The sequence below is a fragment of the Mustelus asterias genome, chromosome 5, assembly GCF_964213995.1.
Source record: "Mustelus asterias chromosome 5, sMusAst1.hap1.1, whole genome shotgun sequence".
NCBI classification, from domain to species: domain Eukaryota; kingdom Metazoa; phylum Chordata; class Chondrichthyes; order Carcharhiniformes; family Triakidae; genus Mustelus; species Mustelus asterias.
The window spans coordinates 59,177,264-59,204,610 of NC_135805.1; the positions used below are offsets into that span (position 1 = coordinate 59,177,264).

The window sequence follows — 27,347 nt, forward strand, 5'->3', positions numbered from 1 at the left end:
GATAACACCCCTCCTTGCACCGCTGCTGTCCATGTGATGGCGGTTCACATCCGCAGTGCTATTAGGAAGGGAGTTCCAGTATTTTGATAGTGACATTGAAGGAACAGTGATATAGTTCCAAATCAGGATGGCATATGGCTTGGAGGGGAAATTAGGAGTGGGGGGAGGGGGGCATTCCATCCATCTGCTGCCCTTGCCCTTCTTGGCAGCAGAGGACATGGGTTTGGAAAGTGTGACTGAGGCCCTCATCAGGATGCCTCTCTTTCATTCACCACTTGGAATGTTTGAGCACTGTGCAAAGGAAATTCTACTGCCCGCTACTCTTTCTCACAGTTGAATAAAAATGCCCCCCCCCCCCAACCTTGGGGGGAAAAAAACCAATGCAAATGGCAACCCATTAGTTTAGCACATCAGCATTCAAGCCCCTTTCGTTGAAATTTTATATGTATCCATTTCTGGTTAATAAAGAAATTAAGTGCCGTTATCTCTAGTCATTAAAATGTCCTTTCATTTCAAATTGTAAAAAAGAGGCTGGTAGATTGATTAATTTTAATAGAATTATTGGCTTGTTACCTTTAAGTCACATTTAATCAATAAAATATATTTCAACTCAGAAGTTCATTGTGCCTCAGATACAGGTGGAATTTTTTTAGATATGTAATTATAACTGTTTAATGCATAAGTTGCTTTCTAAGCGTGGACTATTCCACAAGATCACATTTCAACTGGCATTTCACTCTTCCGTCAGAGAGGTTTTTCTGGGTTTCAGTACAAGGTCTTTGACAAATGGTGTTAATTCTTGCAGTTCCTTTCGAATTGTCTCTACGTCACATTCACCCTCTTTCTCAATGCTGTTGCATTCACCCGGGTCATCATCTCCTTGGCCTCCTTTTTTGTGTTGACCTACGAGTTGTTTCACTACTAGACCTTGGTACTTCAGTAGGAGTTTGTACTGATCCTGAGGAAAAGAACGAGATCCAACTTAAACAATTCTTCATGTTACCAGCTACAGCTATTTTTTCCAACTGAACACCCAAGATGTTCTTTATGTGGCCATGGATTTTAATACAAGAGTACTCTCATCTAAAAATTGTATAACACATTGTGGGCAAGGTTTTAAACTATTTTTAAAGTTGTGCCATAAGAAAAGCAGGGTGATCAGAACAATCCACATATCTTTGGGGTTGAATTAATCAAAATATTTATTTCTTCCTCCCAGGTACCAATGGGATATGGTCTATGACTGCTGCAGACTTTGAATCAACAATGCATGCCCTCAGGTTGGAACTCAGTGTGGTACCATTGTGCCACTAGTTTCTAAATCTATTGCTTCCCATAAATCAGCACAAGAGATACATAATGGATCCGAAAGATCAGCAATGATGCTGAAATTCATTTCATCCATGTTGTGCCTGACATGAATTTATGGTAACCATTTAAAGATGCAGGAAAGTCCCACCAAGGAGAGCCAAGGTGATCATTTCAATACTTTAAAGCAAGATGATGCAACTTAAGTATCCAATGGCTCTTGGTCATTTATGCTACTTCATTATTAATTTCCCTAAAATTATAAGGAGCCATGGACTGAGAAAAGCTATTTGGGCTTAGCAAGCATGCTGACTGGATAATCCTGCACAATACACACAAATACTCACTGCTCCCTAAAGATTAACAAGCATTATAAACAGTCATCCAGCATTTGATGTTAAGAACTATTAGGAAAATTGGCACTGATCTAATAAATGACATGATTTATATTTTTATTTAAAAACAGGTACACGGCATTTGATTTTGTTATTTACTAAAAATAAACGGTTTGTTTTAACACCGAACAGTTGCGTTAAGATTGCATGTTACCTCAGGAATCTTTGTGGCGAGGAAAGTTATAACCTGTGGTACACATCTGCCAGGTGCGTGAAGCATGTGGTGTGTCGACAACTGGAACAGCAGAACCGATGTCAGATGCAAAACGAGCGCTGGATCCTCAGTGCCCCTAACTTGCTCAAGTAATGCCTGTCTGTGCTGGAAAATGACTTGCCTAGGACACAAGAGCATGTTGGATAACAGTCAGCAAATGTGCACAAAGTCATTTTAAGACACAGATAAGTACAGAACTAATAGAATCGCTAAGATTCCAAAGGAGATTCACCATTCTAATTCCTGGGATGAGAGGGTTGTCCTATCAAAAGATACTAAATAGTCTGGGTCTGCATTCCTTGGAGTTTAGGAGAGTGAGGGGTGACCTTATTCAAACATACAAGATCCTGAGGGGGCTTGACAGGTTAGATGGTGAGATGTTTTCACTAGTGGGAGAGTCTCAAACAAGGGGACATAGCTACAAGATAAAGGGCCAGTCATTTAAAACTAAGGTGCATAGAAATTCCATCTTGCAGAGGGTGGTGAATCTCTGGAATTATCTGCCCCAAAGGGTAGTGGAGGCTGAATCATTAGAAATATGATAGATCGAGGAATAGAGGGCTATGGGGAAATGGCATAGGAAAGGAGTCGAGGCCGGCACAGATCAGCCATGATCGTATTTAACGGCGGGGCATGCCTTGTATACAGCTCCAACAACATACGCGAAGCTCAACATAATCCAGGACAAAGCAGCCTGCTTGATTGGCACTTGTCTCCTACCTCAAAACATCCACTCCCTCTACCACTGGTGCACAGTGGTAGCGGATACAAGATACAACTTACGAAGACTCCTTCAAGAGCATCTTCAAAACCCATGGCCCCTACCAGCTAGAATAACAAAGGCAATGGACACCAACACTTACAGGCTCCTCTCCAAGTCACACGCCATTCTCACTTGGAGATGTATTGCTGTTCTTCACTGCCGTTGGGTCAAAACCCTGGAACCACCCTGTCCCCACCCTCTCTAACAGCACTGTAGGTGGACCTACACCATATGGACTGCATGGGGGTTCAAGAAGTTGCCTCACCACCAGCTTTCGCAGGCAATGAGAGAAGGGCAATAAATGTTGCTCTTGTTAGCTCACATTTCAAGAATGAACAAAAATTTAAAAAATCAGATCGGCACTGAAATTGTACTGCTGTGAAAAACCCATTTTACAAGCACCATAATTCAATGGTAATACTGCAGAAATACAATCCTTACTATGCCAACAACCAAGTGTCAGTGATCTGAAATGTTAACTGTGTCTCTCTCCACAGATGCAGCCAGAATGCTGAGAATTTCCTGCATTTTCTATTATATTTCGGACTTCCAGTACCTACAACATTTTGACCTTGTCCTAAGAATATTTGGAAAGATTGAGAAATTGCAAAACAATTATCCTCTGAAATGAACTATCTCATGGCAATTCAAATGTCTGTCAAAGATATGTTACTCATCATATCAGAATCTTTAAAACAAAAGAAGATTTGGAAATAAAAACAGGAAATGCTCAGCAGGTCTGGCAGCATCTACGGAGAGAGGAACAGAGTTAATGTTTCAGGGCAATGTCCTTTTGTCAGAATAATCAGTTACCTGCATGAAGATTGTCCAGAACCACAATAATATTAACTATGATAGCTGAAGATTCACTTCTTAATTTACATTTTCTAGTTCTTACTGAGTTACTGAGTTATACCTTTCTTTCTTTTTATCTCCCTTTTTGAGCATAATTCCACAGACTTCTGCCACACCATCCAATATGGTCAGGAACTCTTCAATACTCTTGGTGGAAAACAAAGAAAAGCAGCCAGTTAATCAAAAGCTCCCCTTCACTCAACGAGAAAGTTTCCTCAAGAGTTAATCCTGTTTTAAATACATTACCTTACTCCCAATGGCTTCTGGATGTTGATGTTTCACCATGTGCAAGCGCAGGTTTAAGATTACTGAGCTGGGTCTAACTTTCTCAATATGCGCAAAGTTAACAGGGCAGCATTTGCTGTCCTCTTGATCTATTACCAAAGGTATGGGACATGTTTGCCACACCCATTTAACATTATCGACTGCTCTGCGTTGGTTCAGAAAACTTCTGTTAGGTCTTAAAAGTTTTAAAGTTCATTTATTAGTGCCACAAGTAGGCCTACGTTAACACTGCAATGAAATTACTGTGAAAATCCCCTAGTCGCCACACGTTCAGATATACGGAGGGAGAATTTTAGCGTGGCCAATGAATCTAACCAGCACGTCTTTCGAACTGTGGGAGGAAACCAGAGCACCCGGAGAAAACCCACACAGACATGGGGGGAACATGCAGACTCTGCACAGACAATGACCCATGTCAGGAATCGAACCCGGGTCCCTGGTGCTGTGAGGCAGCAGTGCTAACCACTGTGCCACCGTGCCGTCCATCTTCTCCTTTGTGAACATTTTGTTATTTGCCCTTTAAAATGACTTGCAGATTGGGCGCTGGAGATAGCCTCAGTCAGGATCAACCCTGAAACATTGTCCTCTTTGAAACTTATCACTTTCAATATAGTGATCATTAAGTGAAAAGCCTCAAAATTATATAGTAAAACTGTCAATGACAATTAAGCAGATTTCTAACTTGGTTTAACAAGTTTAGACATCATACCCAATGACTTGAGTAGAAATTTGTTGCGATTTTGGACCAGACGTTAGTGCTGTGTAAGTGGTAACATCAAATCAAGTGGGCACAACAAGGAGCTGAAATTGGTCAGAAGACCTACTTTCATTATACAGGCAGGCTGCCACCATTACTAGTACTATCAATTATCGCTCTTCTAAAGGGAGGTGAGAATATCAGATGCCCTTGAGACTATTTAAAAGCAGCCAACATTTCTTAAAGGGGGTTAAGTTTGGTTGCAGATAATTGTCACTGTATGTTTCTAACCACAAAAGGAAAAAGAATGGTACAAAGCTCCCCTGGTTCCAAGAAACTACTCTGGCGATATTGGTAGAGAAGTCCAGAAGGAATGTTCTCTTCCCACTAGGCAGCATAAAGACGTTTAGACAAGCTGCTCAGCTTCAGTTAACACACCACAGACTTGACTGCAATTCCGGAAGAACTTTCGTGACTTGACCAGGATTGCTGAGGCAAGATCCCCATCACAGATCTCTCATTACTTTCTGTTTCAGCACTTTCAAACCGTCCCTAGGCCTGGTCCTAGGGTTAACCATCTTCAGCTGCTTCATCAATGACCTTCCTTCCGTCATAAGGTCAGAAGTATGGATGTTTGCTAATGATTGCACAATGTTCTGCTCAACTCAACCCCTCAGATACTGAAGCAGTCCATGTCCAACATTCTACTCATGTCCAAATGCACCAAGCCGTGGACAATATCCAGACTTGAGCTGACAAGTGGCAAGTAACCACACACATGCAAGGCAATCACCATCTCCAACAAGAGGGGATCTAACTATCACTCCTTGACATTCAATGACATTACCATCGCCAAATCCCCCCACTATCAACATCCTGAGGAATACCTTTGACCAGAAACTTAACCAGACTAGCCATATAAATACTGTGGCTACAAGAGCAGGTCAGAGGCTAGGAATCCTCCAGTGAGTAACTCACCTCCTGACTCCCCAAGGACCGTTCATCATCTACAAGGCACAAGTCAGAATAATCTTCCTTGTCTGGATGAGTGCAGGGAATACCACAACCTGGAGGTTCCCCTCCAAGTCACTCACCATCCTGACTTGGAAATATATCACCGTTCCTTCACTGTTGTTGGGTCAAAATTCTGGATCTCCCTCCGTAATAGCATTGTGGGTGTACCTACACCTCATGGACTGTAACAGTTCAAGAAATCACCTCATCACCACCTTCTCAAGGGCAACTAAGGATGAGTAATAAATGCTGGCCCCTTGCCAGCAACATCCACATCCTGTAAATGAATAAAAGGGAAATAAAACCTTCACTCTCCTCCAATTGCTGGAGCACACCTCACTTTACCACTTCTCATGCCAAACTTTATCTGCTACTCTCCTCACTATTTCTGCCTCCACCAACCTTCACATACTAGCATCACGATACAAATTTGAAGTGCATATCCTCAAAGCATCTTGCCAAGCCTGCACCAGGAGTTTCCATTCTTTCTTGCAGGACAAGCTCACAAGCACTAACAGGGAGCAGGTGAGGATAGGTGGAGAGAGCATGCCTTAACCAGCTCTCCCCAGTTGAGAAGGATGGTGTGCAGATCATGGGGGTGGGTTGAGTCAGGATGCAGTACGGCTTGGGGTTGCATCCTACAGGGTTCGTACTCTCTTTGCTCACTGAAATCTCACACTCACAATATGCAATACAAAGTATAGTTGCTTTCAGCAGATACTTGTGTCTCTCTGTTTATTCTTGACACCAAGTGCTAATCCTTAGCCCTCTCGCCTTCAGGTGAAACAACACGGAGGACTAAGCACTCAGAGGAAAGACACCCTCTCATTTAACCATAACCTAGCAAGTACTAGCTCAGAGACTGGCACCACATATTCCTTACTGAGTAAGCTGGAAGGTTTTGCACTGGGAGAATCAACGGGAACAAAGAACAAAGAACAGTACAGCACAGGAAACAGGCCCTTCGGCCCTCCAAGCCTGTGCCGCTCCTTGGTCCAACTAGACCAATCGTTTGTATCCCTCCATTCCCAGGCTGCTCATGTGACTATCCAGGTAAGTCTTAAACGATGTCAGCGTGTCTGCCTCCACCACCCTACTTGGCAGCGCATTCCAGGCCCCCACCACCCTCTGTGTAAAAAACATCCCTCTAATATCTGAGTTATACTTCGCCCCTCTCACCTTGAGCCCGTGACCCCTCGTGAACGTCACTTCTGATCTGGGAAAAAGCTTCCCACCGTTCACCCTATCTATCCCCTTCATAATCTTGTACACCTCTATTAGATCTCCCCTCATTCTCCGTCTTTCCAGGGAGAACAACCTCAGTTTACCCAATCTCTCCTCATAGCTAAGACCCTCCATACCAGGCAACATCCTGGTAAACCTTCTAGTACAAAGGACTAGTACAAAGGAGCACGAGCAGGGAATTGGATAGTCGTAGAAGCAGCTTACTAGAGGGAGAGCTTGCATTCCAACCTACTGTAAGAGGGTGATCTCGATGGTGCAGCTTACATTAAGAGTTGATCCCTAGCTACTATGAACTTCTAACTGCACTGCCAGTCAGCTTGTACACAATGGCACAAGACAGGTGGAAGTGATTTTTACAATTCTACCTCTGTTAGTCAAGGTTAATTGTACTTTACTGAACAATAGCTGAAAAGTCAAGACTTACTTTGCCATTCAGTGCATTATGGAGCTTTGAGAGGGGATCTCTGGTTTCCTCGGGTAGTTTTGCCAAGATTTTCAATCTAAGCTGAGCATTTGAAAAAAAAATTAGAATTCCCACAATTTTTTTAAAATCAAAAGTCTGCATTTACGCAAAGAACAAATATAAACCGATATATCAAGAAATGCTTCACTTGCAAACACTACTTTCAAACAACCATCCTGGAACTACCAGGTGATGCCATAGTGAGATAACACACACACCATAGTTGGCTAAAGATCAATAATGCTGGAGAATATAAGCCGTCTTCCCTCTCTACGTCAGTAATCACACTTGATTTGCAAACCATGTGCTGCTCAATTATTTAATCTTTGTGCTTTAGCCCAAAATATACAATCACACGATCTTCCCACCTTCGACCCAGGGTTATTTCGAAAAAGACAAGGCCTTTTTACGTTGCGGATCGAAAACAGCTTGAAAGCTACAGCTGCAAACATCATAATTACAGACAAATCTCCACAGCTGATGATGATGAAACAACATGTCACGAGGGATATTTAAACTCTTCTCCACACACAGTAACTCAGCTCTCCATACCTCAGCCGTTATTGTAGTGTAGTTTTCTACTGCCATCATTAAGTCCCCAGCCAGGAAGTTGAAAAGAAGGTTGGAAATATCGGTGCACATTGTCTTCAATAAATGCTTTCCTAGTTGAATGTGCGTGTCATCTAAAATATCCAAGAACATTATTTGCTTGTGTGACATAACTATCAAAGGGAACACCACCAGGCAGATGTGATTATCAAGCATATGTTGACTCATTGACAAATTCTCAGCACATCACAGTAGGCAAACAGCTGCACTTCCTGGATGCACAGTGTAATGGTCACTGCACTAATACATAATAAACATTTGCTGTAAAAAAGGCTGTTGATGAAGTTTACAGCTAGTGAAATGCCAAGTGCAGAGATAAGCTTGATCCACAAATACATTCAATCCCATAAAGATCTCGCATCATTGCGGCTGTATACAAAAGCTGGACATCTGAAAGAAAAAAAACGAAATCCTTAGACCATCTGGCAGCACTTTTTGGAGAGGAACAGAATTAATGGGCTAAATTTCCAAATAGTGATTGGATTATTTCTGGGTCCCAACCCTGTGGTGCTTTTTTGAAATGTAAATGTCCTAATTGGACTAAAGGAGAGCTCAGCACCCAATTAGTGGCGCCGAGCATCAGCAGGATGAACGAGTTGCCTGGAGAGTGCAGACTGTAGCCATGATGGAGCCAAATGCAAGCGAAAGTGCACAATTCAGATTAAGATCCACCAGCTCCTGCAATTGTTCAACGTTAAAAAAGATAATTAACATTTGTCTGCTTTGAAGCAAAAAGCTGCGCACTAATGTGCATCAGAACTTTTGGGTTTGGTGACTTCAGCTTTCAAAATTGCATCCCCACTGTACCAGATTACAAGCTCCTCAAGGAGCTTAATGAGATTTTAATCGGAAATGAGCGAGTTCCCTGGTCCGTCCCTCTGTCTGAAAACTGCATTCCGGGGATAGTAGTTCGCTCTGGGGACGTGACTATAGCATCAAGCACACATCCCTTCCTGATCCCACTAGTAATCAAAAATCCTGGCCAACATGTGTCAGTTTGATGACCTTTTGCCAGAGCTGTAAAGAGATGCATCACATTTTAGAGTATAGGGTTGAGAAATGAGAGTAGGGGAATTGGGGGTGGGAAGAACAACAACAAAGTCTGTGATATGGTGGAAGGCAGGAGAGTTTGAATGACAAAGAGGATGATTTTGCAAAGCAAAAGGGGATGCGGTGCACTGTATACTTCTCTCCAGTCTGAAAAGCAACCATTCACCAACTTTGTATTCACACAACTACAGCCCCTTTAATCCCATGAGTTTCAATTTCGTTAACAAGTCTAGTTTCAATGGGATAAGGGGGAATCTGGCCAGGATAAAACGGAACCAAAGATTGACAGGAAAATCTATCAATCACAAAGAAAGATCTTTAAAGAGGAATGTTTCAGGTACAGGTTAGGTACATTTCAACAAGGGGGAAAGGTAAACCGAACGAAAGATAGGGCTCCTCAGATGTCAGGGAGGTAGAGAATAGGTGAAACAAAATAAATAGGTGAAATAAAAATAAGATGGATATCAAGTGAATTCTTTCAAGCAAGACCAGGCTGATTACAATAGATTCAGAGATGAAATTAAGAGGAAATTATGACTGGTCGAGAGAATATGGGAATAGAATGGCAGTTAACATAAAAAGTAATCCAAAGTTCTTCTACCAGCATGTGATTACCATTTGGGTAATTAAGAGGTGGGGTGGAGCCTTTTTGGGACAAAGGTGAGGGGCAGGGCAAGGCTAGAATATCTGATGAGTATTGAATACTCCTAAAGAAGATGTGGATAAAATATCATATTGGCAGAGGTAGTAGGAATAATGGACGGGGTAAAAATTGTTGGAAGGAGGTACAAGAAAGGCTGGTTGTGCTTTTAGGTCCCAATGGCTTGCATCCCAGTTTGCTAAAGGAAGTGGAAGTGGGTGGCACAGTGGCAAACACTGCTGCCTCTCAACGTCAGGGACCCCGGTTCGATTCCCGGCTTGGGTCATTGTCTATATGGAGTTTGCACATTCTCCTCATGTCTGCATGGGTTTCCTCTGGGTGCGCCAGTTTCCTCCCACATTCTCAAAGACGTGCTGGTTAGGTGGATTGACCCAAACAGGCGCCGGACTGTGGCGACTAGGGGAATTTCACAATAACTTCATTGCAGTGTTAATGTAAGCCTTGCTTGTGACTAATAAATAATTTGTCCAAAAGTTTAAAAGAAAAGTGGAGATATGGGAAGAGCATGTCATAATCCTCCAATCTTCCCTAATACAGGGGGAGCTGCCAGTGGGTTAGAAAGTGGCAAATGTAACAATCTTGTTGAAGAAAAGACATTCCTAGCAACTACAGGCCAGTCAGTTTAGCATCAGTAGTGGGTAAAGTTTAAAAAAATAACAAGCAGGAAAAACAAACAACACGCACTTGGAGACAGTCGAATTAATTAAGAACCAGCACGGATTTGTTACAGGCAAAAGGCCTGTAAAAGGCATACTGTGCTTCACTAACCTAATTGATTTTTCGATGAAATATCAGACGGTTGATGAAAGGAAAGCAATAGAACTTGTTTAGATGAATTTCACCAAATCCTTCAAAAAGTATCACATAAAAGGTTGATTAACAAAAATTGAGGCCCATGTAACAAGAGGGCCAGTGTCAATGTGGATAAAACAACTGGCTGAAGGACAAAAAAACCTGCAAATTAACTGCAATAAAAAGGTTGTTTTACAGACTGGAAGATGGTAAACAAGTGGACTTCAAGGTTCTGTGCTCGGATCACTTATTTTTGCAAATGACGTGGATATTGAAATAGAGTAAAATTTCAAAATTCACTTACAATATAAAACTTGGAGGTAGGGCAGACAGTGATGATGATACCAATCGACTGCAAACAGGACTATACAATAGACTACCAGAATGGACTGGCAGTTGGAAATTAATAGAGAAGTATGAGATGATGCATTTTGGTAGAAAGATACCAAGAGGCAATATATTCTAAATGGCATAGTTCCAAATAGTATGCAGGAACAGCTTAAAAGTTTATTTAAAAAGTTTGAAAGTTCATGCATTTATTGTCACAAGTAGGCTTACATTAACACTGCAATGAAGTTACTGTGAAAATCGAATGATCTAGGGTGTGCGCACTGGTCTTTGAAGGGGGCAGGGCATATTGAAAGAATAGTTAAGGGTTCTTAGACTTCATAGAGGTATTATGTACAAAAGAAAGGAAAGTATGCTCAACCTTTATAAAGCTCTGGTCAGGTAATAACTATAGTATAGCACCTCGTGCTGGTCGCCACACTTTAGGAGAGATGCCAGGGTCCTCGAGGAAGTGCAGAGGAGAGTAACAAGAATAGTTACAGGGATGATGGACTTTAGCTACAAGGTTAGGTTGGAGAAAGTGTTTTCTCCCCTCCTTACAGCAAAGGAGATTGTGGGGAGATCTGATAGAGGTGTACAAGATTATGAAATGTTTCGATAAGGTGGACACAGATATAATGTCTTAGGCAAGAGTTGTAGGGGAATGTGAGCAAGGACCTTTCCATGCAGTGGTAATGACCTGGAACTCTCTGGCTACAAGGGTGTTGGAAGTGGAGACGGTGAATGATTTACAAATAGGCACTTGAGGGAAATAAACTTACAGGCCATGGAAATAGGATGGGGAATGGAATTGTTTGGATTGCTCTAGAGACAGCATGGACTCAATGGGCTGAATGGCCTCTTTCTGTGCCATAATGCCGGTGAACCCAAGTCTATTTTGTGCCCTTAGTCAAAAGCTTTTTGTACATCCATATACACACTATTAACTGCACCATTCACATCAACTGTCTCTATTAATTCATGTCACATTATCAAAAGAGTTTGTTAGATAGCAATCAGGAGCAAATTCCCAGACAATTTTAAGCTTCTCTTATCTGGAGTTGCTGAGACCAATCACTGTTCCAACTCTAGATCTGCCTGAGATCAGTTTTTTCCACCAAATGCCCCTTTAAGGTGTATTCTCCTTCCTCACTTAATAGCTAATACCCATTCAGGTTCAAGCACTTATTAGCACTCTGATGACTTGCAGCTTCTCTCTTGTCTGCCTGGGATGTTTATGTAATGTACATTTGTATTCTCCCAGCTCTAGGTTACAGATTCAGGAAGTGCTACCTCTGGACAGGTCAGAATAACGAGGCCATGCTTCCCAATAGACTTTGCTGCTGTGAAAAAGGCAGATGTGACAGAAGTGTTTTTGACAGAATATGAAACATAGCAACCAGAAAAAGGAAATGTTTTGATAAAAATCTATGAATAAATATTACCAAAATCAATGATATTTTCATTTTCCCAAAGATTTAATCCTAAAAGTCTGAGCAGAGCTAAGGAACTTTTGGTGCTGGTTGAGTTGACCATTGAGATTCCAACAATGGAAGAGAGTATAAAAGTAGAGAGGCGCTGTTGCAAATGGATAGGACATTGGTAAGACCGCAGCTGGAGTACTGCGCACAATTTTGGTCCCCTGACTTGAGGAAGGACGTAAATGCATTACAGGCGGTTCAGAGAAGGTTCACTAGATTGATTCCAGGGATGAAGGATTTGTCTATTGAAGAGAGATTGAGTAGTTTAGGCCTATATTCGCTGGAGTTAAGAAGAATAAGAGATCTAATCGAGGTGTGCAAGATGCTAAAGGGGATTAAATAGGGTAGACGTAGAGCAAATTTCCCTTGTTGAACATTCTAGAATAAAAGGCCATAGTTTTAGGCTGGGGGTAGCAGATTTAAAACAGAAATGAGGAGGAATCACTTCACTCAAAGGGCCGTACATCTGTGGAATTCTCTATCCCAGAGTGCAGTGGATGCCAGAACATTAAACAAATTTGAGGAGATGGATAGGTTTTTAAATTAGCAGAGGGATGAAGGGAAGCAGGCAGGAAGGTGGAGATGAGGCTGAGATGAGATCAGCCATGATCATATTGAATGGCAGAGCAGGCTCGAGGGGCTTAATTGCCTACTCCTGATCCTCGTTCTTATATAACATGCACCGTATCTGAGAAGTCACCACACATTATTGAAATGTTACTCTGTCAAGGGTGCATTCTAATATTTGTTATACTATAAATACCATAAAGCGAAATAAAAAGTCATAACATTTGCTTTGTGTTGCCTCTTATCCATGCTTCCTCTGAACTAAATGTTAGTTATTTGCTATAATCCTTCCCCCATCTTCTTAACAGAGAGATATTAAGAGCCATATAAGAACAAACATACAATAACAGCTTGCATTTCTATATCACCTTGAATGCCGGAAGACATTCAGAGGAGCATCACCAATCAAAACGTGGTACAGTCAGACAAAAAGATATTGGATCAGAGGGATGGGTGGGGTTGGGTGGGTATCGTTTCTGCAGAAAATGGCGAAGGTGATAGGACAGGTTAACATTGCAGTTAATCAAGCATATGGTATGCTGGGATTTATAAATGGAAAACAGGGTACGAAAGTCAGGAAGTAATGCCAAACCTAATATAAAGAGCTTGAGAGTGGGACTAACTGAAATGCTCTTGGACAGTATTAACATAGACTTAATGGACCAAACAATCTTTCTGTTTTGTACTATTTTATGGTTCTATAAGTATACATTTCTCTAAGTCCGGCCTCCAGTGTGTTCCCCATATTTCATCGCCCCACTATTGCAGCAGTGGGTCAGATCATAAGCTGAGAAATTCTCGCCCTAAATCTCTCTCACCCTCCAAGACCCAGCCTATCTCTCCGTTATAAAGAAACAATTTTCTCTTTTGGGGAAATCCATAACAAGTGTGCATAATGTGTAAGGGAAATCTTGCCCCAATAGACCATGTATGTTGGGTCAATTTTTGTTAGGCAAGTGGTTTCAGGGGTATGGAGCGATGGTGGATAAATGGAAATACAAACTAGACAGCACCTAATTGAATGGTGCAACTGATTCGAGGGTGGAAGGGCCCTGTGCTTCTCTTCCATTTTACCTTTTTTATGATTTTACTTCATTTCATCCATTTGTTTTCACATACTTCTATCGACCTACATTCCAAATAGGTAACCCACACCCTCCCAAAATTAATCCACATTCTGGTTTTCCAGATAATGAGGAAACTGGACATGGTTTGCACCAGAATTCATCACAATTTTCACTTACCATCATGGCCAGCGGAAGGAAGACAACCTGATTTTCACTGACCCATGCTGCGTCGTTGCAGCAAATATCAGGACTGCTGCTTAAAATAATTCACTGACGACTTGTGCAATAAGGTAATGCAATGGAAGTACATCACTATCAAGCTGCAGGGAACTCAGCTGGAAACACATTTCATTCACAGCATTAACAGAATGGGGTTTTTACCTGGAAAGAGCTTGGCTCCTTTCTCGAACAATCTCACATTGTTATGAAAGTTCGAGACCTCCTCCTGCAGTTCCTTCACAGTCTTTTTCCTACTGACACCCGAGGCAGAGGTGACAGTGGACACGAACACCGAACGTAACACTTCCTGATAGCTTTTATTCAAAGGTCTGTTAAAAGAAAAAAATTCTAAATCTCTTTCTTTGTAGGTTCCCACTTTAAAATTGTGTTTGTGTTCCTGAAAATTGATACTTTAAGAGGAAAGTAGGTTCCCATAGAATCAAGGTTAAAACTGCAGTTAGGTTTGGCAGGACCTTCTTTATTGGGGAAAATAACTATACTCTGCTATTGCTAAATTTCCAAAGTGGTAAATGAGATTACTTCTCTATAGTTTTAAAATTATAAAGTAATTTTTTATTTACAGTAGCTCTGATTCTGCTTTCTGAACCTCCCACTCCCTGTAGATCCTTCCCTTTCTTGACCTTCTGATTTGCGGCCTCTCCCTGTGCCCAACTTACCCTCTCGCTGAACCTCCCGCTTCCTGACTCATCCTGTCACCACTTCCCTCTCCTGAACATGCGTTCCCATTCAAGATTCAGATCCAATGCTGGAGAACCAGGGTTGTGAACATGCGGGTCCCCTATGGTGCAAAAGTGCAGGGCTGGGCTATTATAACCCATGTTTTTTTTCCCAAATGCTTTGACTCGCTGCTTCCCTCTCCTGAATCCTGGCCGTGAGGGCTCTTCCTGGCGTTGTGAGACTTCTTACTGTGTTTATCCCAGTCCAACGCCGGCATCTCCACATCATGACTACCATCGACACCGCAAACTGCCGGCTCCAAGTGGAGAGGATCTCCAAGAAGATCGCACATAGTGACACAGACATCAAGTTTCTAAATTGAGTTTGTGTCTTTATATGCACTGTTTGTGAACAGAACTCCCACTTACCTGACAAAGGGGCAGCGCTCTGAAAACTAGTGGCTTTTGCTACCAAATAAACCTGTTGGACTTTAACCTGGTGTAGTGAGACTTCTTACTGTGTTTACCCCAGTCCAATGCCAGCATCTCCACATCATAAGCAGTGAGGCAGGAGCAGCAGAGAGTTAGAGGTTTATTGCATGGAAACAAGACCTTCAGCCCAACTTGTCCATGCCACCCAGTTATTACCATTAAGCTAGTCCCAATTTAGCCCATATCCCTCTGTACCTATCTTACCCATGTAACTGTCTAAATGCTTTTTAAAAGACAAAACTGTACCCGCCTCTACTACTGCCTCTTGCAGCTCGCTCCAGACACTTACCACCCAGAGTGAAAAAACTGCCCCTCTGGACCCTTCTGCTTCTCTCACTTCTCATCTTAAATGTATGCCCTCTAGTTTTAGACTCACCTACCTTTGGTGAAAGATGTGTAGTATCTACCTGATCTATGCCTCAAGTCCCGGTAGCATCCTAGTAAATCTTTTCTACACTCTTTCTAGTTTAATAATATCCTTTCTATAATAGGGTGACCAGAACTGTACACAGTATTCCAAGTGTGGCCTTACCAATGTCTTGTATAACGTCAACAAGACAGCCCAACTCCTGTATTAAAAGTTCTGAAAATGAAACCAAGCATGCCGAAAGCCTTCTTCACCACCCTGTTCACCTGTGGCTCCACTTTCAAGGAGCTATCAACCTGTATTGCTAGATTGCTTTGTTCTTTAACTCTCCCCAACACCCTACCATCAACTGAGTAGGTCCTGCCCTGATTCGATCCACCAAAATGCATCACCTCACATTTATCTAAATTAAACTCCATCTGCCATTCATTGGCCCACTGGCCCAATTGATCAAGATCCCATTGCAATCCTAGATAACCTTCTTCACTGTCCACAATGCCACCAATCTTGGTATCATCTGCAAACTTACTAACCCTGAACAATAAATTCTGATCCAAATCATTAATATAAATAACAAACAGTGGACCCAGCACGATCCCTGAGGCACACCACTGGTCACAAGCCTCCAGTTTGAAAAACAACCCTATACGACCAAAATCTGTCTTCTGTCGTCAAGACAATTTTGTATCAATTTAGATACCTCACCCTGGATCCTGTGAGATTTAACCTTATGCAACAACCTACCATGCGATACCTTGTCAAAGGATTTGCTAAAGTCCATGTCGACAACGTCGACTGCACTACCCTCATCTACCTTCTTGGTTACCCCTTTCAGAACACTCAATCAAATTCGTGAGACATGATTTTCCTCTCACAAAGCCATGCTTACTGTCCTTAATCAGTCCTTGTCCCTCTAAATGCCTGTAGATCAGAATACCTTCTAACAACTTACCCACTGTAAGATGAGAGACTCACTGGCCTGTAGTTCCCAGGCTTTTCCCCACAGCCCTTCTTAAACAAAGGCACAACATTTGCTATCCTCCAATCTTCAGGCACCTCACCTGTGGCTATCAATGCTACCCTAATGCTACTCAAGAAGATAATCTTACATTCATCCACATTATACTGCATCTGCCATGCACATGCCCACATACTCAGCTTGTCCAAATTATGCTGAAGCATCTCTGCATCCTCTTCACAGCTCAACCTCCCATCCAACTTTGTATCATCTGCAAATTTGGAGGTAATACATTTAGTTCCCATGCCCAAATTATTAATATATAATGTAAACAGGTAGGGTCCTAGCACAGATCCCTGCAATACCTACTAGTCACTGCCTGCCAATCAGAAAAAGACCCATTTATTCCAAACTCTTTGCATTCAGTCTGCTAACCAGCTTTCAATCCATCTCAAGACACTACCCGCAATCCCATGCGCTTTAACCTAACATAGTAATCTACATGAAAGAACATTACAGTTATCTCAGGTTTTAGCTAGATCTTCCGAATGCAGGATCTGCCTTAAGGGGGGAGTTGGCTTGATACTTGGGGTTGAAAGCTTTCTTCAGAACCCAATACTGGGAATCAAATATTTTTCTTTAACATTGACCCTATTAATCAAATCCTGAGGTTGCCAGGCCCACCCTGTTTTATTGACGTTATCTTTAATTCCAGGCCTGGTCTGTAGGTTTTTTGTGTTTTTCAAATTATCCTCACTTCTCCCTTGAGTTGCCTCCCATTGCTGGTACACATTCATTACTTGTTTCTTTCAGAATAGCTGAGAATAAAAGGATTTTGAACTCCAGCATTTGGAGGACAGCTACAGGTAAAGAGGGTGGGCACAGTGGTTAGCACAGCCAGTGACCAGAGTTCAATTCTGGCCTTGGGTGTGGAATCAGTGTGGAGTTTGCACATTCTCCCCATGTCTACGTGGGCTTCCGCCAAATGCTCCGGTTTCCTCCCACAATCCAAAGATGTGCAGGTTAAGTGGTTTGGCCATGCTAAATTGCCTTATTGTCCCAAGATGTGTAGATTGGGGGATTAGTGGGGTAAATATATGGGAATAGGGCTGAGGTGGGCTTGGGATGCTCTCTCAGTGAGTTGGTGCAGACTTGATGGGCCAAATGGCTTCCCTCTGCACTGTAAGGATTCTATGATTCCTTTGGTGTAATTTGTCCCCTGAATTTCCATTTTTAACCAAGACTGCACTGTCTTTTTAATAGAGAAAGAAAAATTCAATAAATATCTAGCTAACATTCAAGTGGTTACGCATTTTGTACATTAGATTCAATCAGGGAAGGAGAACACAATGATTGATGAATTAGGTTGAAGTGTCAACTCCTTGTATATATGCAGTAAGATCATCTGTCTTCATGAGCCCTTGGGGACACATAGCATATAATTATAGTGATATCTGAAGGTATCAGTGAACATGTATGTTTGTGTGAATCAACCAGTTACGTGAAAAACAAATCTGGCACTGCCCACCAAATGCACTTCTATAAATTAGAAACACATTTTGCATTTCACTAAGATATCAAAAATTAAACTCCTTCAGTTAGCAATTCTATTGCATAACCTATTCCTTCTCAGCTTGCATCTCTTTTATAAATGTTTTTAACGTAAATGTTCCACTGTGGTTATAAATAATGATACATTATAAATATTAAACATGCTATTTGATGAACAGCAGATGAGTTCTTTCAGTGTCTTGGTGAATATTTATTTTTCACCCATCATCATGTAAGATTAAAATAAGCAAAACACTGCGGATGCTGGAATCTGAAACAAGAACAGAGAATGCTGGAAAAACTCAGCAGGTCTGCCAGCATCCACTAGGGGAGAGACAGAGTTAATGTTTTGAATCCTTAGACTCTTCGTCAGAACTGCACCTTAATGCGGTCACCTCTACGTTGGGGAGACCAAACACAGACTGTGTGACCGCTTTGCAGAACACCTTCGCTCAGTCCGCAAGCATGACTCCAATCTTCCTGTTGAATGCCATTTTAAATCAGCACCTTGCTCTCATACCCATATGTCCATCCTTGGCTTTCTGAAATGGTTCAGTGAAGCCCGGTGCAAGCTGGAGGAGCAGCATCTCATCTTCTGGCTGGACCTGCTGCAGCCCTCTGAACTCAACGTCGAGTTCAGCAACTTTAGATTTTGAACTTGCACCTCCATTTTAAATCCCCCTTTTTAAATATCCCATACGTGTACTACCTCAATACAAACCTCAACATAGCCTGTTACTCATTCTTAAAGTTGCTACTGTTTGATGCAGTTTCTTCAGTACTAACACCTTCTCCCTCCCTTCAATTCTGACAAATAGTCTAAGGACTCTAAATTTTAACTGTTTCTCTCCTAATAGATGCTGGCAGACCTGTTGAGCTTTTCCAGTGTCCTCTGTGCTTGCATCACTTAAGTTAATTTGGTCATTTATTTCATTGCTGTTTGTGGAATACAAGAATCATAGAGTCCCTGTAGTGCAGAAGGAACCTATTCAGTCCATCGAGTCTGCACCGACCACGATTCCACCCAGGCCCTATCCCAATAACCCCATACATTTACCCGAGCTAGTCCCCCTGATACAAAGGGCAATTTAGCATGGCCAATTCACCTAACCCGCGCATCTTTGGACTGTGGGAGGAAACCGGAGCACCTGGAGGAAACCCACACAGACACGGGGAGAATGTGCAAACCCAGGTCCCTGGCGCTGTGAGGCAGCAGTGCCACTGTGCCACCATGCCGCCCCAAAATTATTTAGTAATTTATCTCATTGCTGTTTGTGGGATATTGGTGTGTGCAAATTAACTGTTATATTTCCCTAAATTACAATAATGATTTCACTTCCAAAATACTTATTTGTACGCTTTTAGATGTCCTTAGGTGATGAAAGAGGCTATATGATTGGCTTCACCTGATCAAATGTTCCGCAAGTTCACTTATCAGTTCCTCTGGACATTCTTGAAGATGATTTCTCAAAATGCCTTCAATTTCTTCCTGTGCCATGAAAAGTATCTCCTTTTGTTTGTGTTTACCTAACAAAGGCAGAGAACAAAACTTTAAATCATCAACCAAAGCCTGGTTCTCATCTCCCTAATGACATAGTATAATTTCAGTTCCAGCCTCTCAGTAATTTAGGTTTACAGATGCATTGTTCTCTGGACTACAGCAAATAAACCTGTTGGACTTTAACCTGGTGTTGTTAAACTTCTTACTGTGTTTACCCCAGTCCAACGCCGGCATCTCCACATCATGACTACAGCACAACAACAGCAATGAAATCATAGCATACCCCCCGGCACAAACAAATATACATTTCCCGAGTATCAAAGTAACAGAACCTTATTCCTAAATACAAAGGAACACTAACCTACTACCTGATAATGCTCATTTGTGTCAGTTACTAGGTTATTTGGAAGTAGTCCTCTCTGAGATAAATGGGTGCTTTCAGATTAGCAGGATGCAGAGAACTGAATGCCCCAGATATTGAGTGTTTGGAGCTAACATTTTTACTTATATACTGAATGTGAACAAAGGCACAGAGAAATAATACAGTGGTTTGCTGATACCATATTAAGGAGGATGGCAAATGGTTAAAGAAAACAACTTCATAGGCAGAATGCAGTCCTTAAGAGGACAAGGGATCAGTAAAGAGTTAAATGATTACTAGGCAAGCCAATGCAAACAGTTTACACGTATGCGAATGCAGTAAGTGAATCAGAATAAGTAGTTATGATTTTAAAACATATGCTGATATTTTAAATGTATTGTTCACTTTGGTCAAGCAAAGCTACCAAAAGGCATGTTGGTAAATATCAATATTTAAAGCCAAAGGTCTGGGAATCGGTTAGTCAGCAGTAGTCTTATCAGGAGGATTCCTCTGCGGGTACGTATTCTGCAACATTTATGAACAGATGCATTCATTGCCCAGACACAAGGATAGATATGCCCCTGGACGCAGGAACCCATGTCTATTCAACTTGGCAGTGAGCCGGTGGGAATATTCACTTTGACCTTACGGTGGCGCCTGCCGTTATCTGTAGTCAGAGCCAAGAAGGGTGGTCATGTCTGGATTTGAAGGACGATATAATATCAGCATGCTTTTAAGTATCATATGGTTGGCTGAGGTACTTGGCAGAGATTTGTTTTGATGTATGATTACTAAATGAAATTGATTTTAAGCTAATGAAAAGCCAAACTATTGATTAGAAGAAACTATAATTGATCTGTATTTGACTATGCATTTTAGATCTTTCAGAGAGGTTGTGTCGCTCTATTCCTAGAACTATTTAACTCTTTGGAAGTCTCCAGTCGGCTGTATGTTTGTTTGCTTTATGTTAAATAAATTTTGTTACGTCTTTGCACAGAGATATTTGCCTTGCGAGTTTTGAATTGTTCAAGTCAAGACACAATTGGCCACCTTTAAATTTCCAGACAACAAGGGCAAAGACACATGAGTAGAATGGGCATAGAGGTGACAAATGCAGTTCAATGTGGAGAAATGGGAAGTGATGCATTCTAGGAGTGACTGCAAAAGCATAACCTAATACTCATATTTTTAATGGTGGAAGTACAGATTGATCCAGCGAGCCAATACATGTTTAAAAGTGGGAATGCAGCCAGTAAAGGTCATTTAAAAAAACAAACAGAATTATGGTTTTCATACACAGCAGCATTCGAATGTAAAAATTGTAGTATTGATTTTCTGTAAGATACTAGTTCAGCCAAAGGTTGAAATATCTCGCAGTTATAGCCATCCAATTATTAGAGATTTATTAAAGTAGGGTATAATTATTGCAAAGATTTAATAAGATAACAACAGGATTTCTAATTGTAACAGAAAATGTTTCAACAGAGAAGGTTAAAGATTCATGCAATAGGAACTTTTCAAGGCTGTCTAATATTTTCTGTCATGATGTGGAGATGCCGGCGTTGGACTGGGGTAAACACAGTAAGAAGTTTAACAACACCAGGTTAAAGTCCAACAGGTTTATTTGGTAGCAAAAGCCACACAAGCTTTCGGAGCTCTTAGTCCCTTTTGTGGCAGAGAATGGATACAGTCACATAACAGAGGGGCAGCTGGAGGGGAACACAGGTTTCGGGACAAAGAACAATGTGGAGTTGGGGCCACAATAAGATCAGCCATGATCTTATCATATGGCACAGTAGGTTCGAGGGGCCGAATGGCCTATTCCTAATTTTTACCTTTGTATGTAAATAAGATACAGCGGCAAAATCACCATTACCCTCTTTGCATGGAAATCCATAACCCAGAAATCTAACTGAACAATTTTAATTAATGTTTCTATTGTTACTGAACCAAAAACTGACAATTATACATCAATAATCTTCAATATTGACTGCTTTAAGTTCCAACAAACATAATGAATCAGAGCTGTACAATCGTATTAAGCAATGTTGCGTGAGCAACCAAATCACTGATTGTATTACTTTGCTAGATTAAAGGTCAAAGAAAAAAAAAATCGATAATTAATCTCAGTTTTCTCATGACATACTTGCAGTTGACATCTCTTCGTCACTATCTTCATCTCTCTTTCCCTTCTTCTTGTTTTTTCTGGTCTTGATTTCTCGAGCATTACCACCACCTCCTGCTCGGAGACTTCCACTGCCATCTAATGGAGAAAGGTTAAAACACAGGCACTGAATCTGCACCCAAGATAAACTCAACTCAGGCTGTTAAAAAAAAGCTTGTATTTATATGGCATCTTTACCATAGGAAAGCATCTTAAGGTGCTCTCAACTGAGCCAAAGGAGGAACAAAATGAGGAGTGGACAAAAACCCTGTCTAAGGGGTGGGCTTTAAAGAGAGTGTCAAAGAGAGAGAAAAAAAACAAGAGGTTTATCATAGAAACCCTACAGTGCAGAAGGAGGCCATTCGGCCCATCGAGTCTGCACCGACCACAATCCCACCCAGGCCCTACCCCCACATATTTACCCGCTAATCCCTCTAACCTACGCATCTCAGGGGCAATTTTAACCTGGCCAATCAACCTAACCCGCACATCTTTGGACTGTTTAAGGAGGAAAATTCTACAGCTTGCCACCTAGACAGTTGAAAGTACCGCCATGCCAAAAAAAACTAGCTACTGGTTTAAAAAAAGTCAAAATGACACCAGTGCTTAAATATCTATGGGGAAAATATTAATAGTTTTGAATATTTTGGAATCTATCCGGACTTTAAAAGCTGCTAAACAAAGTCAGTAAAAGGACACATACATGAACCCGTTACTTATAAACCCACCCACCTGTTGCCTTTTTCTTCCTGTCCTCTCGCTTGTCCTTCTTAACTGAAATCATACTTTCTGCAATAATAGCAGCCTGCTTCAGGTCCTCCTCTGTTAACACATGGGCATGGTTGTTCTGTACCTCCTAAGAAAAAGGCAAACCAATGGATAAATACAATATGTGAACACAGCTCAAATTAAAAAAGAAGACAAAAGTAGCGTTGTTTAAAGATTCCAAGCAAAGAATGTACAAACCCAAGAGTCATGAACATGAACAAGCAAATTCCATGCAGCAAAATTAAAAACAGAACAATGTCAAATGGCATATAATGGAGTTAAAACCAGTCACCTGAAAGACACAATCTTTAATTTCATGAAATTTCATGAAATGTAAAGAAAAAGAGAAAAGTTCAAGGGAGATGCAACTTAGATTCTGTTGGCAATATATTGCAGAAGATTAGTACATTTGAATCAAAAGAATTAATTCAGTTGGTGTGGCTTTGGGGTGGAGGAAGGGTGGGATTGTATAACACTGCTCAAATGTTTCTGTGTTCTGCCTATAAAAATATTTCAAAATATCAATCTAGTTTTTAGTGAATGAGTGTCTAAAAAACTGGGTGGGGTGTTGCATGTGCTAAATATAGCTGAACAATGTAGAATTGGCCTGTCGGTACGGTCTTGGGCAGAGCAGGAGCCATACAAAGCTGTGATACAACCAGAAAGAATGCTTTCTATGATGCATCTGTACATGTGCTGACATGCCAAATTTCCTTAATCTTCTGAGAAAGTAGAGGCATTGGTGGGCTTTCTTAGCTATACTGTCAGCGTGGAGGGACCAGGAAAGGTTGTTGGTGATGTGCGCACATAAAAACTTGAACCTGGGACTGTTGGGACTGAATACTTTGCTTTGAACTTGAAATTGAAAGTTTGAAACTTGAAGTTGGGACTGTTTTCCAAAAGGTTGAGAAGAGAGAGATGTTAAAATCATGAAGGGTTTGGATAGACAGGTAAAAAATGATTCCACTGGTGGAAGGATGGAGAACCAGAGAGTACAGATTTGGATCATTGGCAGAAGCAATGGTGACCTGAAGAAAAACTTCATCACACAGTGAGTTTCAAGACCTGGAGTGCACTGTCTGAGACTATGGCGGTGGCAGATTCAATCAAAGCATTCACTAGGGAATTGGATTGTTATCTGAAAAGGTAGAAAGTACAAGGGTACAGGATGAAGGCAAGGGAATGACACTTTGTAAATTGGTTTGACAGAGAGCCAGTGCAATGAACCAAAAGATCTTCTGTACGGGAACAATTTTGTGACTGCACTCACCAATGAAAGCTCCCACAAGCACCAGTCCAGCACAGATTGTCACAGTGACAGGATAATTCTGCATGAACATTGGTGCTTTAATCTCTGGCAATAGTCAACATTTACCTGCATTTATTTAGGGCCCTTACTGTGACAAACCTCCCAAGGTGTTTTACAGGAGTAAAACAGATGCCAAACAGGGAAGGATTTAGATACCTGAACAAAAAAGTGAAAATGTATGACCTCAAGGAGGCTTTTAAAGGCAGGGAGAGTGGAACTGAGAAAGATGAGTTGAAGGTCAACTCAGGAAACTTCAGACTTGGAACAAGGCAGATTAACGGACTCTGCCACCAAATGCAAAAGGGAAAGAGTGCTGGGAGTGACAAATATGGCTTGAAGTTCCAATCAACAAGTCATCATGAGAAAATGAAACTACAATATCAATCTTTAAGCGCACTGTGCTAATTTTAGTTGTAAAATACCTTTCATCATTGGCCCTGTTTCTACTGCTGCAATATTGAATAGGACCTGAATAAAAGCTTTTTTACCTTTTCAGCCTTCTGCTGCATCATTTGCTCAAACAGAGATACACAGCTGCCGATGAACTGCTCACTGACTACGATAGTGTCCCCAAAAATCCTGGAAGCAGAATGTTTTTGCATTGTCCTCATCATCTGCTGGAGCAAAATGGAGGCATCTTCCACGGAGAATGAACTGGGCAACAGGGGCTGTACACAAAGCAATGTATTCAAATCATGTTGGTGGACCTACTCAGACAACAGGATTTGTACAATTTCTACCACAGAAGTAGTCAGTAAACTTTAGATTTAATCTGAGACTTTCCTCTTCTTACTGCATCTACATTTATTTGGGGTGCAAGTTCCTAAACTTGGAGTTGGGTACATTTTCTTATCGCAGTTATACTAGAACTGAAAAATGCCATTTACCTTGAATGAACTCAGCTGAAAAAAAAATCCTGACCATATCATGAAACAATATTTACCGGGAAGAGGCAAGGAAGACTGGTGTTACTGTTACTAACAACTTTCCGCAAGTATATGACCATCAACAGATAGTAAATCCTCAAGGGAACAAAATTAGGAACTGTTCATTACTGTAAACCATGACAGTTCACCTCATTCTCCAGATGGGCCAAACTCCGCAATTAAATTATGCTAATACTTCTTTGTTTTAAAATTTTAACAGATTCTTTTTGAAAATTTTCAACACAAAACCACAGCACATATTGATTACAAATGCAATTATGTACAGTAGTTTTATTGAACAAGGGCTATTATTGTTTGGCCCAGAAACAATGTGTGCATTATTGCACTCTTTCTTGCCACACACAACACAGTAAGGATAATTTTAGAAAATGCTTGGGGGAGGTAAGGGAGCACCAGCTCAAAGTGTTGATATACATTTCATACTGGGAGCACAAGTTCATAAAATGACAAATAGTGTTTCAATTTCACTTTATGGACAAAGGAGCAATAAATGCCAAAACGCAACTCAACAAATATTTGGCAACCACTGATAGTTATTTTCCCTCACATGAGTTTGCTGATGAATAGAGTCTCACAGCTCAATGTATTATTAAAGTGTATATCATCCCTTCTTTTGTAAAATGAGCTTTGTTCCCTCATTGTACAACCATTGGTTTGAAAGCTTGATTAATAGGAGCGTGTCAGAAAAGCAGTACCTGTACATCCACCCAGGTGCCTGATCGGATAGCCTCCTCGACTGAAGCTTCCACCTGATCTACAATAGTACGTCCAACACAAACAGCCTTCAAGGTGATCATTGGTGCAGATTTGTATCGCTTCTTTATGTAATTCACAGGGTCTGGGATGCCCAGTCTGCACAAAGTGTCAAATTCTAGAACAGAGGAAGACAAACAATTTCCTTAAAAGAACAGTGTTCTATCTAAATGCTATCTGCCCTCGAGTTACCAATAACTCCTGATTTTATTATGGGAATGCAGACATGCTACTATATCATTCTCACACAGTAACAATGATTTTCTTCATAAATGTGGGTGAAGTACTTCAAGCTCAGCAATATAATTCCCGGAAAATATAGGTCAATAAAACTCACTAGGCTGTGCTGAGTAAATGCCGGCATGAATTATAGTTTGGGTTTAAAGACACTGGTCTATTCAGTGAAAATATATTAATTTATTAGCTCAGTTTCTGATTACCCATAGAGAACAAAGATAAACTTAACAAAAGGATTTCCACTGGCCACTTTTGTCTCTCAACTTCTTTCACCAAAAACTTTTCATTCTAGATTGAAAAACGGAGCAAAGTAAAACCACATGATCCCAATACGAAATTCTACAAACGCAGTAATTTCATCCTCGCCAATGTCAGTTTCAAGAGCTATATTCATTTCAGCATAATTACTGATATAACAGTTAATAATATCAAAACGAACTGAAAGTCAGTCCAAGTAACTAGAAATAAACTGGCTACGTCAATCAATGTAAAGTCAAATCTTGTGTCGAGTTCTGATCCCTCATGTCATGCCACTGAACGGCAAAATGCAATAAACCATTGAAATGAAGGCTTAACTGATCAAATATCTGATTGATTACATGTATGTAAATCAAAAGCCATTTGTCTGATAAGGCCAAAGGTGAATGAAAATACAAAGAAATTGTTCAATTGGAACCAAACATAAACTGGCGAGAAGTTGGAAACAGTGAATCAAAACACTAAACTAGTCTGGTGCAGTTGCTTTAAGCTGTTAACTGGAATTTTTCACTGATATTTATTGATTAAAAATAACATTTGGAAAACAAAAATCTCATGAAAACTAAACAATTCACAACAATAAACCAACTCTTATTCACATTGCCTCTGAGGTGCCATGTTTCTGACAAAGTTACAACAGTAGAGTGCGAACAGCTCAGGAGAAATTCTTGGTCCCTGATTTTATTTGTAAGTAGATGTGGATTCATTAAAAAAAATGGGAACTTGTTTGAGAGGACTTTTTAAGGATATGTGGAATGAGCAGAAAAGTGAGATCAGGCCAGGCAGCTCTTGGCTGCGTCACATGGGTGAAATGACCTTATTCTGTCTTTTAACATTCCACGGCTAAGTGATTAACTCCTGCGCAGTATTTGTCAGCATCAAAACATTTTGCAACAATCTGCCTCTACGCTTGCACGAACTACGAGTTAGGAAGAGCAGGCCACTCGACCGCTCAAGCTTGCTCCGCTATTCAACAAGATAACTGATCCGAT

The 27,347-nt window shown here is 41.0% G+C and overlaps 1 protein-coding gene across 1 annotated transcript in view; it reads right to left on the bottom strand.

The window, feature by feature from the left end:
- Positions 1-535: 535 nt before the first annotated feature.
- The window catches only part of ufl1 (UFM1-specific ligase 1), a 48,876-nt gene continuing 22,064 nt past the window's right edge, over positions 536-27,347 (bottom strand). Inside the window, exons 9-19 of the mRNA XM_078212645.1 lie at positions 25,803-25,978; positions 24,649-24,828; positions 22,816-22,939; positions 22,066-22,182; positions 19,464-19,584; positions 14,175-14,341; positions 7,792-7,922; positions 7,201-7,281; positions 3,597-3,682; positions 1,858-2,038; positions 536-958 (exon numbers count right to left, since the gene is read on the bottom strand). Of these exons, the coding sequence (XP_078068771.1) occupies positions 734-958; positions 1,858-2,038; positions 3,597-3,682; positions 7,201-7,281; positions 7,792-7,922; positions 14,175-14,341; positions 19,464-19,584; positions 22,066-22,182; positions 22,816-22,939; positions 24,649-24,828; positions 25,803-25,978 (1,589 nt within the window). The 3' untranslated portion in view covers positions 536-733. The remainder of the gene's footprint in view (positions 959-1,857; positions 2,039-3,596; positions 3,683-7,200; positions 7,282-7,791; positions 7,923-14,174; positions 14,342-19,463; positions 19,585-22,065; positions 22,183-22,815; positions 22,940-24,648; positions 24,829-25,802; positions 25,979-27,347) is intronic.